General features: G+C 39.9%; 1 protein-coding gene across 7 annotated transcripts in view; it reads left to right on the top strand.

Annotated features, from left to right (window-relative positions):
* FBXW11 (F-box and WD repeat domain containing 11) overlaps positions 1 to 19617 on the top strand; it is a 148052-nt gene that overhangs the window by 67431 nt on the left and 61004 nt on the right. Inside the window, exon 1 of one of the 7 annotated variants that reach the window (XM_054488680.2) lies at positions 14148 to 14414. The exons of 5 other annotated variants lie outside the window; for them this stretch is intronic. In XM_054488680.2, coding sequence (XP_054344655.1) covers positions 14331 to 14414 — 84 coding nt within the window. In that variant the 5' untranslated portion in view covers positions 14148 to 14330. Of the gene's footprint in view, positions 1 to 14147; positions 14415 to 19617 lie in introns of those variants that run through there. One more of the 7 variants, XM_063665370.1, reaches the window with a different exon arrangement.

Genomic DNA, 19617 nt, shown 5'->3' with positions numbered 1-19617 from the left:
ATGGTTAGATTTAGTTTAAATGAATATCATAAAAGCGATTGCTGTTTTCTCATTGCATCCTCTCAGGTAGTACAGAATATTGATTTCTCTCATTCAGAATGGTGATCACTTAGATCACTTGAGTATGGAAATGTCTATCAAGCCTTCTTCATTGTAAAGTTATTCTTTTTCCCTTTGTAATTATGCATTGGGTGGGGAGGTACTTTGAAACTCCACAAATATCCTGTTTTCATCAGAATTTCAGTTTTTCATTTATTCTATCAGTATACACCTATATTTTCCTATTTTATTCAGTACGTTATTTTAATCTTTTATTATCATTATTTATTTCGATGGTCAGAGTGTTTAAAGTTTAGGCAGTGGGTGCCTTTTCAGGTCAGTGTCTGTATCCTTTTTTTTTTTTTTTTTTTTTTTTTGAGACGGAGTCTTGCTCTGTCACCAGGCTGGAGTGCAGTGGTGCAATCTTGGCTCACTGCAACCTCCATCTCCTAGGTTCAAGGGATTCTCCTGCCTCAGCCTCCTGAGTAGTGGGATTATAGGCGTGTGCTACCACGCCTGGCTAATTTTTGTATTTTTAATAGAGACGGGGTTTCACTGTGTTGGTCAGGCTGGTCTTGAACTCCTGACCTCTTGATTCACCTGCCTTGGCCTCCCAAAGTGCCGGGATTACAGGCGTGAGCCACCGCACCCGGCCTGTCTGTATCCTTTTGATCTGTTCTCATAATTGTTTAAGTACTTCCTTATTTTCTGTTGCAACATGTTCCAGGCTTATCTTGTATTTTCCCACTCTCAGCCTTGGAACCAGCCATTTCTCCGAAGAGCCTTGTTTCCTTTCACTGAGGAATGGTATTAGATCTGGGTGGCAAGTGTGCTTAGTGCTACTGGAATGTCATTGCTTCTAGACCCTCTCAGCCAGCTGTGTTAGGAAATGTATGTATAATTTTTTGTCTGTATAAAAATACTTCCCTCCTTGTTCTGTGTATTAGAAACTGTGAGTCCATACTGATATATCCAATTCTAGTCTAGTCTCACAGATCTCATTCTAGCCTTCCAGAAGGAAACCCTTTTCATATTTAGTACTCGCTTCTCTAACAGTGAGAAACCTGACTCCTGTTTTCCACAATATGTTTGCTCACTTGCTCAATCCCGGAATGCATATCAAGTAGTTTTAGAATTACAGTGGGCCCTCCGCATTCCATGGATTCAATCAACCTAGGACTGAAAACATTTGGGAGAAAAACCAATAAAAATAATAATATAACAGTAAAAAATAATACAAATAAAAATACAGTAGAACAACTATTTACATAGCTTTTACTTTTTTTTGGAATTATAAGTAGTCTAGAGATTTAAAGTATATGAGAGGATGTGCTTGGGTTACATGCAAATACTATCCACTTTATATAAGGAATTTGAGCACCAGTCGATTTTGATATCCATAGCGGGAAGAGTGTGTGTATCCTGAAACTGATACCCGAGGATGACACTCATCCCCAAGGATGACACTGAGGGATGACACGCCTTGCAAACATCACTGAAAAATACATGTACTAACACTAGCCATACTAAAGATTCTTTACAGTTTTCTTTTTTCTTTTCTTTTTTTTTTTTTTGAGACAGGGTCTCGCTCTGTAGCCCGAGTTGGAGTGCAGTGGCACGATCTCAGCTCACTGCAGCCTCCACTCCTGGGATCAAGTGATCCTCCCCACTCAGCCTCCTAAATAGCTGGGACTACAGGCACATGTCACCATGCCCTGTTAATTTTTGTCATTTTTCTTAGAGACGGGGTCTTGGCATGTTGCACAGGCTGGTCTTGAACTCCTAGGCTCAAGTGATCTGCCTGCCTTGGCTTCCCAAAGTGCTGGGATTACAGGTGTAGCCACCACGCCTGGGGATTTCTTTATAGTTCTTAAAAATCATGTTTATGACTGTGTAGTCCCATTACTGAGTTCAAGAGTCACTTGGGTGGGTTTTCACCCCCTTCCATTAAGTATGATTATGTTATTCATTTGTTTCTGCTGATATATTCCATCTCTCTCTCTCAATTTTTGTTTGTTTATTTTTGGTTTATTTGTTTTTGAGACAGAGTCTCGCTGTCACCCATACTGGAGTGCAGTGGCATGGGTCTTGGCTCACTGCAACCTCTGCCTCCCGGGTTCAAGTGATTCTCCTGCCTCAACCTCTCAAGTAGCTGGTATTACAGGTTCCCGCCACCACGCCCCACTAATTTTTTTGTATTTTTAGTAGAGATGGGGTTTCACTATGTTGGCCAGGCTGGTCTCAAACTCCTGACCTCGTGATCCACCTGCCTCAGCTTCCCAAAGTGCTGGGATTACAGGCGTGAGCCACTGCGCCTGGCCTATCTTTGCTTATTTTTTACACAAAAGGTAGTATACAGTATATATTCTTTTGCACTTTGCCTTTTCACCTAAAGGTGTATACTGAAAGTTATTCTGTATCAGTCAACAGGGACCTTCCTTATTCTTTCTTATGGCTGCGTAGTACTCTGTTGTGTTCATATGCCATAGTTTATTCAGCCAGTCTCTTTCGTATGAGCATGTAGGTTGTTTCCATTTTTTTTTTGAAATTACAAACAATGACTGAATAACCTTGTATATATGTATTTTCATATTGTTACTGAATTAGTGCATCTTCAGGGAGAATTCCTGTAAGTGGAATTGCTGATCAAAAAGTAAATGCACAATTAGTTTTGTTGAATATTAACAAATTTTCTTCCAAAAGGGTTTTGCCTTCCCACCAGAAATACACAAGAGCACCTATTTCCTCACTGCTTCCTTGACTGAATGTGTTACCACTTCTACATATTTGCCAATATGTTAGGTGAGAAATGTGTAGCTTTAATTTGTATCTCTTTAATTATGAGTAAATCTGAACATCTTTTCCTATTTAAGGGTCATGTTATGTTTTTTGAAAATCTGTTCATGGCCAGGTGCAGTGGCTCATGCCTGTAACCGCAGTGATTTGGGAGGCTGAGGCTGGGGGATTGCCTGAGCCCAGGAATTCAAGACCAGCCTGGGCAACATAGGGAGACCCTGTCTCTACAAAATATAAAAATAAATTACCTGGGCATGGTGGCATGCATGTGCCTTTGGTCCCAGCTCCATGGGAAGCTGAGGTGGGAGGATAACTTGAGTCTGGAAGAATGAGGCTGTAATGAGCTATGATCGCGCCGCTGCACTTCAGGCTCAGCGACAGAGTGAGACTGTCTCAAAACAAAGTTTGATTATGACTTTTCCTCATTTTCTTATTGGGATTTTGGTGTTTTTTTACTTCCCTCAATTTAAAGAAATTTTTAGGGATATTAGTTCTTTTATTTGTGACATAGGCTGCAAATATTTTTTTCCAGTTTGTCATTTAAGGTTTAGTTTATAGTAGTTAAAAATGCTGTGCAAAAGTTTAAAATTTTTATCTAGTTTAAATTTTCCTTTTTTTTTTTTTTTTTTGAGACAAGGTCTCATTCTGTCACCTAGGTTGGAGTACGGTGGCACAATCATGGTTCACTGCAGCTTCAACCTCCCAGGCTCAAGTGATCCTCTTACCTCAGCCCCCTGTGTAGCTGGGACTACAGGTGTGTGCCACCATGCCTGGCTAATTTTAAAACATTTTTTTGTAGAGATGGGGGTCTCACTGTGCTGCCCAGGCTGGTTTCAAACTCCTGGGCTCAAGCAATCCTCCTGCCTCAGCCTCCCAAAATGTTGGGATTGCAGGCGTGAGCCACCCACTGTTCCTGACTTCCTTTGTTTTTGGATTTTGAGTCATAGTTAATACCCTTTCCCTATACCTAAGTTTTAAAGGAATTCATCCGTGTTTTCTTTTCTTTTCTTTTTGAGACAGAGTTTTGCTCTTTCACCCGGGCTGTAGTGAAGTGGCACGATACCAGCTCATTGCAACCTCCGACCTTGGGTTCAAGTGATTCTCCTGCTTCAGCCTCCCGAGTATCTTGGAGTATAGGTGCCTGCCACCACACCTGGCTAATTTTTGTATTTTTAGTAGAGACAGGGTTTCACCATGTTGGGCTGGTCTCTTAACTCCTGACCTCAGGTGATCCACCCACCTTGGCCTCCCAAAGTGCTAGGATTACAGGCGTGAGCCATCACCCCCAGCCACTCATATTTTCTTCAAGTACTTAACAAATGTTCTTTAAATTTCTTTCTTTCTTTTTTTTTTTTTTTTTTTTTGAGACAGAGTCTCACTCTGTTGCCCAGGCTGGAGTGCAGTGGCACAATCTCAGCTCACTGCAAGCTCCGCCTCCCGGGTTCACGCCATTCTTCTGCCTCAGCCTCTCCAAGTAGCTGGGACTACAGGTGCCCGCCACCATGCCCGGCTAATTTTTTATATTTTTAGTAGAGATGGGGTTTCACCGTGGTCTCGATCTCCTGACCTTGTGATCCACCGGCCTCGGCCTCCCAAAGTGCTGGGATTACAAGCGTGAGCCACCGCGCCCAGTCAATCTATTTGCAGTCTATTGATGTACATTCTGTGAAGTACGGATCCAGTTGGATCTTTTTCCAAACTGCTAGCCGGTTGTCCTAGCACTAAAGAAGTTTCCCAGTGATTTGAGGTGCCACTTTTATTATGGGCTAAATTTTCATATATACTTGAGTCCTATTTCTGGACTTTCTATTCCATGAAGCCAGAGTTTGCCAAATTCTGTTGCCTGCAGGTCAAATTCTGTTGCCTGCAGGTCAAACCTAGCCATGTTTGTTGTTGTTGTTTTTGTTTTTTAAGACAGAGTCTTGCTCTGTCGCCCAGGCTGGAGTGCAGTGGCGCAGTCTTGGCTCACTGCAACCTCCGCCTCCCAGGTTCAAGAGATTCTTCTGCCTCAGCCTCCCAAGTAGCTGGGACTACAGGCACCTGCCACCATGCCTGGCCAATTTTTGTATTTTTTAGTAGAGGCGGGGTTTCACCATGTTGGTCAGGCTGGTCTTGAACTCCTGACCTCAAATGATCCACCCACCTTGGCCTCCCAAAATGCTGGGATTACAGGTGTGAGCCACTGCATCCAGCCCCCACTGCGTTTTTATAAATAAAGTTTTATTGGAGCACAGCCACACTCACTTACATATCATCTGTGGCTGCTTTCATCCTATAACAGAAGAGTTGAGTAGTTGTGACAAAATCAATGAGTCCTGCAAAGCTCAAAATATTTACATCTGACCCTTTACAGAAGAAGCTTGCCAACCCTACTCTGGAGTATTTGTGTATTCATGTGCTATGAAAGTATCTTGCTTTTCAGTAGAGAGGCTTATTTATAGTGTATTTTGATGTCCGGTAGGACTGATTCCCCACTTTTCTTTTTTTGTATTTTTTACTGAATACTCATGTAAGTTTGCTTTTGCATATGAACTTGAGTATCAGTTTGTCTAGCTCCATAAAGAATTTTCTTGTGGGGTTATTGGGGAAATGTTAAACTTATGAATTAGGGAGAACTGTCATCTTTCGAATGTTGAGTTCTCTTATCCAACAATAGTTACGAAGAAAAGAATAGAGAAGCCTGTCAAAGAATTAAATCAGAAAAATGTATCAGGTCAGTGTGGATTCACAGAGAATTCTACCAGACCTTTAAAGAACAAATAGGCCAGAAGCTCTATAAATTGTTCCATAACATTGACTGAAGGAATTTTTCTTCTTTTTCTGGGAATTACTTTTAGTTTTATTATCTTTTGATCAGAGCCTCTTATTTTCTAATTTTTCTTTTTTATTGAACTTATTTCTTTGTGATCTAATATATGATAAGCTTTCAGAAATTTTTTACGCGTGCTGGAAAAGCAAGTTTAGTCTGTGTAAACAGGTTATCATATCCTGTAAGACCTGCCTGCCTTACTGATGCTTATGAATTTTTATTTTTTGTTTTCTTGAGCTGTCTTGTAGTGAGAGTAGTGTGTATAGTGTATTTATATCCATGTCTCTCTGCATTTCTTTTAGTTTGTTTCTGTTCATGATGTGCTTTCTTTGCTCTTTTATTTTTGAAATTTCTTTTTATAGAAAGGTTTGTATTTTTGTTAGTTTTAATTATAATTTTTGTAATGCCTCTCTTTCCTGTTTTTTTTTTTTTTTTTTTTTTTTTTTTTTGTGAGACAGGCTCTCACTGTGTTGCCCAGGCCGGAGTGCAGTAGCATGATCATAGTTCAGTGTAGCCTCAAACTCCTGGGCTTAAGTGATCGGGGCCACCTGCCTCAGCCTACCAAGTCACTGAAACTACAGGTGTGGGCTACCACATCTGGCTAATTTTTAAATTTTTTTAAGAGACGGGTCTTGCTGTGTTGCCCAGCTGGTCTTGAACTCCTTGGCTCATGGGATTCTCCCATCTTGCCTTCCCAAAGTGTTGGGATTACAGGCATGAGCTTCTGCACCTGGCCTGCAGTTTTAAAGTTGTGTTATTTCTTTGTCTGAATATGACATGTGATTCTTCTGTTATCTTCAGACTTGTTTTATTCTTTTTTTTTTTTTTTTTGAGATGGAGTCTAGTTCTGCTGCCCAGGCTAGAGTGCAGTAGCACAATCTCGGCTCACTGCAACCTCTGCCTCCCAGGTTCAAGCAATTCTCCTATCTCAGCCTCCCGAGTAGCTGGGACTACAGGCACCTGCCACCATGCCTGGCTAATTTTTGTATTTTTAGTAGAGATGGGGGTTCACCATATTGGTCAGGCTGGTTTCGAACTCCTGACCTCAGGTGATCAGCCCGCCTTGGCCTCCCAAAGTGCTGAGATTACAGGTGCGAGCCACAACACCTGGCTCAGACTTGTTTATTCTTAGAGCCATAATTGTTTTAAATGTTTACCATTAATTTTTTTGACAGTTTTTTGCATCATCTCAGGATTACTCAAGGAAATCTTTTCTTTACCCTTTATTTTCTAGAATTTTGGAAGATGCTGCTCCACTGATGCCTTGCTTGGTGTGTTGTTTCGAGAAGTTTGATGCCAATCCAATTAATGCTCTTTCTCTTTAAAGGTTTATTCTTAAATTAAAAAAACAAAATTTGGAGTGGGGATTGAAAACATTTTTTCTTTATTTTTAAAGTCTAACAATTCAAGGTCTATCTCTTGGAGTTTATTGCTGTGGGCCAGTTTCCCCTATTACCTGGAGCCCCTTTCAACATGTAGTTCAGGTTTCCTTTTATCTCTGGAAAGCTTTTTGAATTATCGTTTTTTTTTTCTTTTTAAATAACAGCTTTATTGAGACATAACTCAAATATTGTAAATTTACACATTTCAAGTGTACAATTCAGTGATTTTTAGTATAGTCACAGAGTTGTATAACCAGTGCCACAGTCAGTTTAGAACATTTGCATCACCCCCAAAAGAAACACGCTACCGGCTGGGCGCGGTGCCTCACGCCTGTAATCCCAGCACTTTGGGAGGCCGAGGTGGGCAGATCACGAGGTCAGGAGATTGAGACCATCCTGGCTAACACGGTGAAAACCTGTCTCTACTAAAAATACAAAAACAAAATTAGCCAGGCATGGTGGCAGGGGCCTAGTCCCAGCTGCTCGGGAGTCTGAGGCGGGAGAATGGCGTGAACCCAGGAGGCGGAGCTTGCAGTGAGATCAAGCCACTGCACTCCAGCCTGGGCTACAGTGCGAGTCTCCGTCTCAAAAACAAAACAAAAAACAACAAAAAAAACACTGTACCCTTAGACTGTCATTCCCTATATCCCTCGCCCATCCAACCCTAGGAACCACTTGGATTATAGTTTTAAAGGTTATTTTTATTTTATTTTTTTCTTTAGGAACTCCAATTATATATAGGTTGGATCTCCTTTGTTTTCCATGTTAACTACTTTCTCACTGCCCATATTGCTTCTTTCTTCATCTCATTTTGATTCTCTTGGGTTGTTTTCTTGCTTTTCTTCAATGTTTCCTAATAATTTTCAATTTTTTTTTTTTTTTTTTTTTTTTTTTGAGACAGGGTCACACTCTGTCGCCCATGCTGGAGTAGGGTGGCGCTATCTCGGCTCACTGCAACCTCTGCCTCCTGGGTTCAAGCAATTCTTGTGCCTCAGCCTCCCAAGTAGCTGTAACTTCAGGTGTGCACCACCATACCTGGCTAATTTTTGTATTTTTAGTGGAGTTGGGGTTTCACCATTTTACCCAGGCTGGTCTTGAACCCTGGCCTCGAGTGATCTGAATGCCTCGGCCTCCCAAAGTGCTGGGATTACAGGCATGAGGCAATGTGCCTAACCTACATTTTCAAATTTTTAAAATTTTCATTTGCTTTATCTATTTTGGGGGCATTTTAATGTATTCTTGTTTGTTATACTTTTGTTTTTATTTTTTGAGTTAGGTCAATTCTTATTACATTTCTTCTGGTTTTTGGTACATTTCTGTCTTAAGTTTTCAATTTCTGATTCAGAGTGTTTCAGAGTGCTTTTAAGTAACATCACATGCCTGTTTGATCGTATTTAAATCAGTTTGCAGTAGCTCTTTTCAACCAGGTTTCTCAAAAACAGTATGCACTTACACACTAAGGCATACATTGTATATAATGAATTAATGTCTCTCATACATGACAGGAATGGTATTATCTATGTACCATCCTTAGGGAAATTAAGAAAACAGTCTGCAAAATTACTCTCATAAGGGCTTCATGATCTCACAGAACCTTAGTTAAGAAAGGCTTGTTTGGGATGTTGTTTAGTTTTCTGTTTTTCCCTCCTTCCGTTACTCCCTGCCTCTTCTTTTATATGTAGGAGTTTAATGAACTTTTCCCTGTGTAGTTTTTTTTTTAAATAGATGAAAATTGCATGTGTCTCTATATTTTTTTGAGACAGGCCTGGCAGTTTGAGGTAGTTTAAGTTGACAAGATTCCTAGCTTAAGAGCGTTCCTTATCAAAGTATTATTTCTTTACTGCATGGCTTCCTTTTGCAGGATAAGCAGGTGATGGTGGGAGGAAAGGCTTTGCATCCTTTGGATGTTATTAAAAATTCTTTTCTTGCAGGATCCTAGAATACTTCCTCTTGGGATTCTAGGATCCCTCCTACCCACATACACACACGACCTCTTGTAATGTGGGCATCCCATACCACAGGGATACATTTGATGCAATGGATGAGCCTACGTTGACACACCATTATCACCCGAAGTCCGTAGCTTATATTAGGATTTATTCTTGGTGTTGCACATTCTTTGGGTTTGGATAGATATAATAACATGTTTCCATCATTGCAGTATCATACAGAATAGTTTCACTGCCCTAAGAATTCTATGTGTGCTTCCTATCCATCCTTCCTGACAATCACTAATTGTTTTAATGTCTCCATAGTTTTGCCTTTCCCAGAATGTCATCTAGTTGGATCACACGGTGTGTAGCCTTTTCATATTGGCTTCTTTCACTTAGTAATAGGTGTTTAAGTTTCCACCAGGTTTTTTGATAACTTGATGCCTCATTTCATTGGATGACATTCAATTGTCTGGATGTACCACACTTTTTTTTTTTTTTGAGAGAAGGTCTTGCTTTGTTTCCCAGGCTGGAGTGCAATGGTGTGATTGTGGCTCACTGAAGCCTCAACCTCCTGGGCTTAAGCAATCCTCCCACCTCAGCCTCACAAGTAGCGGGAACAACAGGTGCATTCTACCTTGCCTGACTAAATTTTTTTTTTTTTTTGTAGAGGCAGAGTCTCCCTATGTTGTTTGGCTGGTCTCAAGTCCTGGGCTGGAGAATCTCCTGCCTTGGCCTCCCAAAGTGCTGGGATTACATGCATGAGCCACTGTGCCTGGCCCTACCACAGATTATTCATTCACCTATTGAAGAACATTTTGGCTGCTTCCAAGTTTTAGCAGTTATGTGTAACTGCTGCTATAAACAGCCACGTGCAGGTTTTTCTGTGGATATCAGTTTTCACTTCATTTGGACAAGTAAAAAAGAGGATGAATATTGGATTGTTGGGCAAGAGTATATATAGTTTTGTAAGAAACTGCCAAATTGTCTTCCAAAGTGACTGCACCAGAGTAGGGTGAATATAGTTACAAAAATGTGTTGTACTTTGGTGATGGGCACCCTAAATACCTTGACTTCACTACACATTATATACATGTAACAGAATTTCACATGTACCCCATAAATTTGTACAAATTAAAAAAAAAATAAAGTGGCCTTACTATTTGATATTTCTACCAGCAATGAATGAGAGTTCTTATAGCTCCGCATCTTCTCCAGCATTTCATGGTGTTTGCATTTTGGATTTTGGCCACGCTGATAGATGTGTTGTGGTATTTTGTTTTAATTTGTATTTACCTGATGACTTATGAAGAGATGCTCCATATTCCATGTTTATTTGTCATCTGTGTATCTTTTCTGGTGAAGTGACTGTTAAGGTTTTTGGCCCATTTTAAAAATTGTGTTGTTTACTTTTTTCTTGTTGAGTTTGAAGAATTGTTTCTAGGCCAGGCATGGTGGCTCATGCCTATAATCCCAGCACCTTGGGAGGCTGAGGCAGATGGATTAGTTGAGCCCAGAAGTTCGAGACCAGCTTGGGCAACATGGCAAGACCTCATATCCACAAAATATACAAAAATTAGTCACATATGGTGGTGTACCCCTGTGGTCCCAGCTACTCTGGAGGCTGAGGTGGGAGGATCACTTGAGCCTGGGAGGCTGAGGCTGCAGTGAGTGGTGATTGCATCACTGCACTGCATTGTGGGTGACAGAGTGAGACCCTGTTAGAGAGAGAGAGAGAGAGAGAGAGAGAGAAATTGTTTCTATATTTTGGATAACAGTCCTTTGTCATATATGTTTTTTGCAAATATTTTCTCTGAGTTTGTGGCATATTTTTCAATTCTCTTGACAGTGTCTCTCAGAGATTTTTATTTTTAATGAAGTCCAGCTTAATAATTCTTCATGGATTGTGCCTTTGATATGTCTAAGAAAGTCATCAAACCTAAGATCATCTAGATTTTCTCCTATGTTATCTTTTAGGAGTTTTATAGCTTTCCATTTTCCATTTAGGCTTGTAATCTGTTTTCAGTTAATTTTTGTGAAATGTGTAAGCTGAGTGTCTAGATTCATTTTTTTTGCATATAGATGTCCATTTGTTGATGAGACTCTTCATCGTATTGACTTTGCTCCACAGTCAAAGATGAGTTGACTATATTTGTGTGGGTCTATTATATGGGCCCTCAGTTCTATTCCATTGACCTAGCTCTGTATTCTGTTGCCAGTACCACACTTTCACTTTTGTGAATACTGTAGTTTTATAGTGCCTTTTGAAGTCAGACAGTATCATTCCTTGAACTTTGTTCTCCTTCAGTTGTGTTTGTTATTATTTATTTATTTTGAATTATTATTTTTTTTTTAGCCTCTCCATGTAAGCCTTAGAGTCATTTCAATATCCACAAAGTAACTCTCTGGATTTTGATAGAGATTGTATTGAATCTGTAGATCCAGTTGGGAAGAACTGATGTCTTGACCATATTGAGTCTTCCTTTCCATGAGCATGGAATATCTCTTCATTAATTTAGTTCTTTGATTCCCTTCATCAGGGTTTTCTAGTTTTCCTTACAGATATCTTGTGTATATTGTTAGATTTATACCTAATTATATCTATAGGTGTTTATGTAAATGGTAATATGTTTTTAATTTCACATTTCATTTGTTCATTGCTGGTATATAGGAAAAGTGATTGATTTTTTGTATATAAACTGTGTATACTGCATATCTGCCATAATCACTTATGAGTTCCAGGGGCTGTTTTGTTAATTCTTTCAGTTTTTCTACATAGACAGTCATGTCACCTGTGAACCAAAACAGTTTTCTTTCTTTCTTCTCAATCTGTATATTTTTTATTTCCTTTCCTTGTCTTATTGCATTAGCTAGAACTTCCAGGATGATGTTGAAAACCAGTGTTGAGAGGGAACATTCTTACCTTGTTCCTGATTTTAGTGGGAAGGTGTCAACTTTTTCACCAATACGTATGATGTTAGCTGTAGGTTTTTTGCAGGTGTTCTTTATCACGTTGAGGAAATTCTCCTCTGTTTGCCTTTTGTTTGTACACTCTTTTCTCCTAAAAACTGATCTTTTGAAGACTGCCTTTTTGCATCTTGCATCCTCTTTATCTGTAATCAACTCTGAACTAGCAGGACACTTTTTAAGTATTTTCATACATAATGTGATTTTATGTCAATCTTTTATCTGCTGCTTGTTTCCTTTTTTTATTCTGCACAGTTTTCCTGAACTGCCCTTGATCTTCATGAAGATTTATGGCTGGAGCATAAGAATGTACTAGGATTTAATTTTCTACTTACGTTCTGTGCCTTTTAGTTATGCTGACAGCTTGAGCTTTATGTAGCTTCATTTTTTTTTGTCAGTCTTTGCATCCTGTGAATTCACTAATATCCCATCACTTTTATTTTTTTATTTTTATTTTTATGTTTTATTTTTGAGACAGAGTCTCACTCTCTCGCCTAGGCTGGAACTCAGTGGTGCGATCTCGGCTCTCTGCAACCTCTGCTTCCCGGGTTCATGCCATTCTCCTACCTCAGCCTCCCAAGTAGCTGGGACTACAGGCACCCGCCACCACGCCCGGCTAATTTTTTTGTATTTTTAGTAGAGATGGGGTTTCACCATGTTAGCCAGGATGGTCTCGATCTCCTGATCTCGTGATCTGCCCACCTCGGCCTCCCAAAGTGCTGGGATTACAGGCCTGAGCCACCACGCCTGGCCATCCTGTCACTTTTATTTTGTAGATTCAGCAGGATTTTCTAGTTAGATAGTCATACCATCTACATTCTTTTTGTTATTTATGTTTTTATTTCTTTTTCTTGCTCTGTTGCATTGACTATAGTGAAACTTGTGATTTTCAATTTCAAATTTCACGAATTTTTAATTTTTTAAATTATTGATTGGTTTATTATTTTTTTTTGAGACAGGTCTCACTCTGTCACCCAGGCTGGAGTGCAGTGGTGCGATCTCGGCTCACTGTAACCTCCTCCTTGAGGGTTCAAGTGATTCTTGTGCCTCAGCCTCCCGAGTAGCTGGAATTAGAGGTGCGTGACACCACGCTGGCTCATTTTTTTATATTTTTAGTAGAGATGGGGTTTTACCATGTTGCCAGGCTGGTCTTGAACTCCTGACCTCAAATGATACACCCACCTTAGCCTCCTAAAGTGCTGGGATTACAGACGTGAGCCACTGCCCAGCTCATTTTTTTTAGATGGAGCTTGCTCTGTTGCCTAGGCTGGAGTGCAGTGGCATGACCTCAGCTCACTGCAGCCTCCATCTCCCAGGTTCGAGTGATTCTCCTGCCTCTGCTTCCCAAGTAGCTGGGATTACAGGCACATGCTACTATGCCCAGCTAATTTTTGTATTTTTAGTAGAGACGGGGAGGTTGACTGTGTTGGCCAGGCTGGTCTTGAACTTGTGACCTCAAGTGATCTGCCTGTCTTGGCCTCCCAAAGTGCTGGGATTACAGGTGTGAGCCACTGTGCCCGGCTCAACGTCACAAATTTGAATTCACACTAGAAGTATGAATGGATATTCTAGCTTTGTCCTTCAGGACAAGGGGAAAATGTTCCATCTTTAAACATTAAGTATGATGTTTCATTATATGACCTTTATCATATTGAGGAAGTTATCTGAGTGTTTTAATCATGAATAGATGTTGAATATTGTCAAATGCTTGAAATGCACCGATTACAATCTTCCATTCTGTCCCGTTGGTCTATACGTACGTCTTCATGCTAGTTCCACAGTTTTGGTTACAATAGCTTTCTAGTAAGTTTTGAAACCAGCTTTTCAAAACTGATTGAAGTCCAGTTTAATTCTTGTGTTTCAAGATTATTTTGTTTGTTCTGAGTCCCTTGAGATTGCTAATGAATTTTATGGTTGATTTTGCTACTTACGCAAAAAACATCGTTGGAATTTTTTTAGGGATTGCATTAAATCTGTAGATAGTTTTGGGTGGTACGAAGATCTTAATATTAAGTCTTGCAATCCATGAACATGAATTGTGTTTTCTATTATTTGTCTCTTTGATTTTTTCTGCAATATTTTATACTTTTCAGTTAGTCATATTTTCTATAAATTTAAAGAAAAGAAATTAATATATATGTACTCTAATTTTTACTATTTTTCTTTTCAGTTATGTCTTCATTCCTTTACTATACCCAAGTTTTCTTTTCTTTTTGTCTGAAGAACTTTAATGTTTCTTGTAATGAAGTTTTGAGAATTAGATCAGAGTCCTGGAAGCCAAGTGAATGAAGTATATCAAGAAGATGGAAGTGCTCAACCTTGCCGATAGGCGAAGAAATAGGAGGAGTAAGAATTGACCCTTAGATTTAATAACTTGTAGTATGAAGTCTTTTCTGATGAAAACAAATGATTATTAGTCAAGGAATTCGCAAAGGAAATTCAGTTCAGCCATCCTTTTGGATCTCATGGATTTCTAAATTTGACCAAGAGGTAATTGTCAGAGTAGGCATGAAGGTTCATTGCAGTGTTGTGTTTAATAGTAAAAAATGTAATGTTTGTTACTACTTGTATTGAGTAAGGAAATTATGGGATGAAGTGAACTGTAGCCCTTAAAAATGAAAACGTAGAACTACAATGATGTGGAAAGATGTGCATGACACATGGAAAAAACAGTTACCGAAGAACATGTTTTAAACAATTTTCACTTACATATATGCAGTTTTCAGTCTGTGTACCAAAATGGTCCAGTGGTCATCCCTAGGTGGCAGTATTTTGGTTGATTTTTTCATTTTTTAAAAAAACTTAATTTGTGTATTTTCTTTTGTGATGTGCCTGTGCAAGTCTTTTGCTCATTTAAAAATTTAGTATGTGTGTGATTGTGATTTTTCCTTGATTTGAAGTGAGTTAAAAAAAATTCTGTGTGTATTGCCACTCTTTTCTTGCTCTGTAGCTTGCCTTTTTTCTTCTACATCTAGTTCCTTTGAAAGAATTGAGGTATATTGTGGTATATTTTGCATATCACAAAACTAATCCACATATGTAGTCCAGTGATGCATCATCACCATAAATCAGTTTTCAAACGTTTTCAATCTCTGAATGTTTTCAATGAACAGAAATTATTTTAATATAGTCTGATTTATTACATTGTTCTTTGTGGTTAGCAGTTGTGTATTGTTTAAAAAAGTTTTGCCTATTCCCAGGTCTTGAAGATGTCCTATGGCTTCTTCTAAAAGCTTTACTGCTTTGTCTTTTACACTTAGATCTTCAGTCTATCTAGAATGGATTTTTTTTGTGTGTTTCTTTGTATGCATGTGAGAGGGTTGGGCCCAAAATATGTTAAGAATATCTAGTTGATAGAGTCTTTTATTTAAAAGACCATTCTTTTCCCACTGCACTGAAGTGTGTAGCTACTATTTATCATCAATAGATATTTATTATACCTCTGTACTTAAGTAGTATGCTGGGAATTATTCTAAGTGCTAAGGATACAGATTGAATAAAACAACCAGATATCTCTGCCCTGTGGAAGTTAAATTTGACTAAAGGAGCCTCTATTAGTCTGTTCTCACACTGCTATAAAGAAATACCTGAGACTGGGTAATTGATAAGGAAATGGGGTTTAATTGGCTCATGGTTCTGCAGGCTATATAGGAAGCATGGCAGCATCTGCTTGGCTTCAATTATGGCAGAAGGCGAAGGGGAAGCGGGCACTTCATGTGGCCGGAGCAGGAGGAAGAGAGTGGTGAGGTGCTACTTTTAAACAATCAGGTCTTGTGAGAACTCACTCACTTATGCCACGACAGCACCAAGGGGGATGGTGTTGAACCATGAGAAACCGTTCCCATGATTCAGTCACCTCCCACCAGGCCTCACCTTCAACATTGGGGATTACAATTTGACAAGAGGTTTGGGTGGGGACACAGATCCAAACTGTGTCAGAGCCCTGCTTGGGTGCCAGGATTATCTCTTAAAATTTTCTCACTTACTCTGCCAGGGAGGCCCTGTTTTCACCTCAGTTTTGTGGATGAGGACGTAGGTACAGAGAGGTCAAGTGGAATACAGCACTGCTGGACCTGTCAGTAAGAGTTTCTGTTTCCCTAGACCACAGCATATATATCTGGGGTCTTGGTGTGAATCTTTTGCTTACTTTTTAAAGTTTAACTTCAAAATCACTTTTCCTTGCTGTTAAAAAGATATATGTCTACTTTAAGGAAAATTTAGGTAGGATAAGTAAGCAAAAATCAAATACAAATTACAGAGATAATATTGTAAGCACATGGTTGCTTTTGTAAATAAATAGTAAAATAAGTTTTTTTTGTAAAGATGAGATTGTACAGATATATTTTGACTTGCTTTTTTCCCACTTAAAATAGTTTAGGCCTTTCCCCCATCATTGTTCTTCTAAAATAGTGTTTCCCTGACTTTGGGCAGTTGAGTACAAACCTCACAATTTTTGACATGTCTGCACACCATTTGTTCTTTTACCTGCTGACCATGTTTTAAAAGTCTACTTTTTAAAGTAAATCAGAAAAGGGAACTATAATCACTACATGACTGGAAAGTCAGTGGTGCTTACTGGCATAGATTAGTGTAAAAGTAAATACCATTAAAAAACCCCAACCTGGGCAACATACTGAGATCTTGTCTCCATAAAAGAAAAATAAAAAAATTAGCCAGGCATGGTGGCATACACCTGTGGTCCCAGCTACTTGGGAGGCTGAGGCTGGAAGATTGCTTGAGCTCAGGAGACTGAGGCTGTAGTGAACCGTGATCGTGCCACTGCACTATAGCCTGAGTGACAGGACAAGACTTTGTCTCAAAAAAAAAAACAAAACAAAACGAAAACCCAAAAACCCATATGACATTTTAGCCAGATACTGCTTTTTTTTTTTTTTTTTTTTTTTTTTTTTTTTTTTTTTACAGAAAATTGAACAGTAGTCTGGCTCTTTTTGTTAAAAACAGGTAATGGCAGATATTAGAGAGATGTGAAAATATCTTTTGATGAAATTAGAATTGAAAGCAAACTGAAAAGGTAGTAACTTTTGCAGTATGGGATTTATTATACTCTACTAACCTTTACCAGGGTTTTTCAGGGGTTTTCAAAGAAAGAAATGAAATTTATGTTTATACCTAGTGTGTGTGTGGTAATTTTTATATATATGCATGTGATGCAGGATTTTTTCTGTGCTGCTTCGCCAGCTGGAGACTTTGCAGCTGGCAGTGCCCCTGCCCAGGGCCTCGCTCCGCCCCGGGCTTGCTGTTGGAGGTATCTTGCCCACTCGGCCTGGTGGGCTGCTCTTAGCGCCCTGGCCCTGATCCCGCACTCAGTCTGTGCCGGGGCCAGGTGTGCTGTAGCCTGCTTCTGCCTTGGGCACCAGCATCTAGACAAGGGGGAATGCGGTGGCACTTGAAACTTTTGGAGATACCAGCATCCGCGTGACCCCAAAGAGGGTGTTACAGCATGTCGCAACTCTGGCTCAGGGAGTGGCGAGGTCTGGGGCCCCAGAAGGGTTGTAGCTCTTCTCTCCTCTCCGCAGCACTACCAGTCAGCGGGGGTCGGGGGGTGGGACGTGTTTCAGCCCATTTGTGTTACAGCTCATTTAATCCTGTCGCCCTGCTCCGGCCCGCGGCTCCTGGGCTGGCCTGGCCCGGTGGCTGCTTCCTGTCATGCAGGGCTGCTGCCTGACACCGGCAGAGGGCGGAGGGCTACAGTATTACAGCGTTTTTCCTACGCATGTTCAGTAGGTCTTGAGTTCTTGTCCCGCATCCAAGAAGAATGAGGTTATGCTCACAACCGGAGGGTGAGCAGGGCGGAAAGTTTTATTGAGCAACGAAACAGTTCTCAGCGGAGAGCACACTCAAAATGGGCATTCCACTACCCGAAGTTGGGTAGTCCCCCAGTGTGGCTGAGTTCAGGGTTTTTAATAGTCACAGAATGGGAGAGGTGCGGGTAGTAAGTAGCATTGGAAAAGGCAACGTTTGATTAAAAAGCATTATCCAGAAAGAACCAATTGGGAAAGAGCTGGCAAACAGGAATAGAAATTCTCACTCTGGGTCGTGGGCTTCATCCAGAACCAGCAGCCTTGTCTTCAGGCTTCAGGCTGTTTTTAGCTTGAAGGTGGGGTTTTGGCTGGGTGCAATGGCTCATTCCTGTAATCCCAGCACTTTGGGAGGCCGAGGTGGGTGGATCACGAGGTCAGGACTTCAGGACCAGCCTGGCCAACATGGTGAAACTCCATCTCTACTAAAAATACAAAAATTAGTTGGGTGTCGTGGTGGGTGCCTGTAGTCCCAGCTACTCGGGAGGCTGAGGCAGGGAATTGCTTGAACCCGGGAGGCGGAGGTTGCAGTGAGCTGAGATCGTGCCACAGCACTCCAGCCTGGGCAACAGAGCAAGACTCTGTCTCAAAAAAAAAAAAAAAAAAAGGTGGAGTTTCACCGCGGACCCTCCCCTGTCTGCCTAGGATTTTGTCTACCTTCTGCTGCTATCACGTGTGTATAGTCTGTATAGTCAGGAAAATTGCCGCCATTTTTAATTGTAAGATATTGATTATAAGAAACGTCTCTATTTTAGAGATGTTAAAATGTGAAAAAGAATGCATCTTAGAATTGATGAAGTAGAGGATATAATATGTGCTCTATTCTATTTCAGTTTTTTAAAAAATGCTGGTTATCCCTTAAATTGATATTTTAAACTATAATGGATTGCAATCTCCAATTGGAAAAACATGGACTTAAAATTTAAAAATATGAATCTTAATTTCTGCTTTACTTAAAAATCAGTAAAGACGAATTTTAAATGAAAATGTACAAAGTAAAATAAAACCTAGGTGTGGAAGAATATCTTTATGACGTTAGAAGAAAAAAGATTTCTTGAGCAAGATGACAGAAAGCATAAATAAGAAAGGAAACAATTGACAAGTTAAACTTCATTAAAATTTATTACTTCTGTTTATCAAAAGACACCATTAAGAGAATGAAAAGTTAAGCCACAGATTGAGAGAAGACCTTTGTAATAATATATTTGAGAAAGGAGTTCATTCTAGAATATATATAGAATTTCTAGAAATCAGTAAGAAAAAGTCTAACTAAAAATTGATTAAAAGCTTTGTTATCCAGGCTGGGTGTGGTGACTCAGCCTGTAATCCCAGCACTTTGGGAGGCTGAGGCGGGCAGATCATTTGAGGCCAGGAGTTCGAGACTAGCCTGGCCAACATGACGAAACCCCATCTCTACTAAAAATACAAAGTTAGCCAGGCATGGTGGTGCACGCCTGTAGTCCCAACTACATGGGAGGCTGAGGCACGAGTATTGCTTGAACCGCAGAGGCAGAGGTTGCAGTGAGCCGGGATTGTGCCACTGCACTCCAGCCTGGGCAGCAGAGCCAGACTCTGTCACACACACACACGCACACACACACGCATACACATGATTGGTGATGACAAAAAGAAGAAAAACATTCTTCTGCATGCATTCTTTCAGATATTTTTAGTATCATTTCTTGTCATATAATGTCAATAACAATGAAATACTTGTTACAAATTTGAGTGGAACTACAGTTTAGATTAATTAGAAGAGAACTTACTGTATTATAATAATCCATATAACGAATTTCAACCAAACTCCTAATGAATTTAAAATTTATTAGTGGTTTACATTTTTATGAGATGGCAGAAAGAAAATAACTGGTATA

The sequence above is a fragment of the Pongo pygmaeus genome, chromosome 4, assembly GCF_028885625.2.
Source record: "Pongo pygmaeus isolate AG05252 chromosome 4, NHGRI_mPonPyg2-v2.0_pri, whole genome shotgun sequence".
In the NCBI taxonomy this organism is placed as follows: Eukaryota; Metazoa; Chordata; class Mammalia; order Primates; family Hominidae; genus Pongo; species Pongo pygmaeus.
The sequence above is the reverse complement of the archived record's forward strand: the minus strand, read 5'-3'. Positions and strand labels throughout refer to the sequence as shown.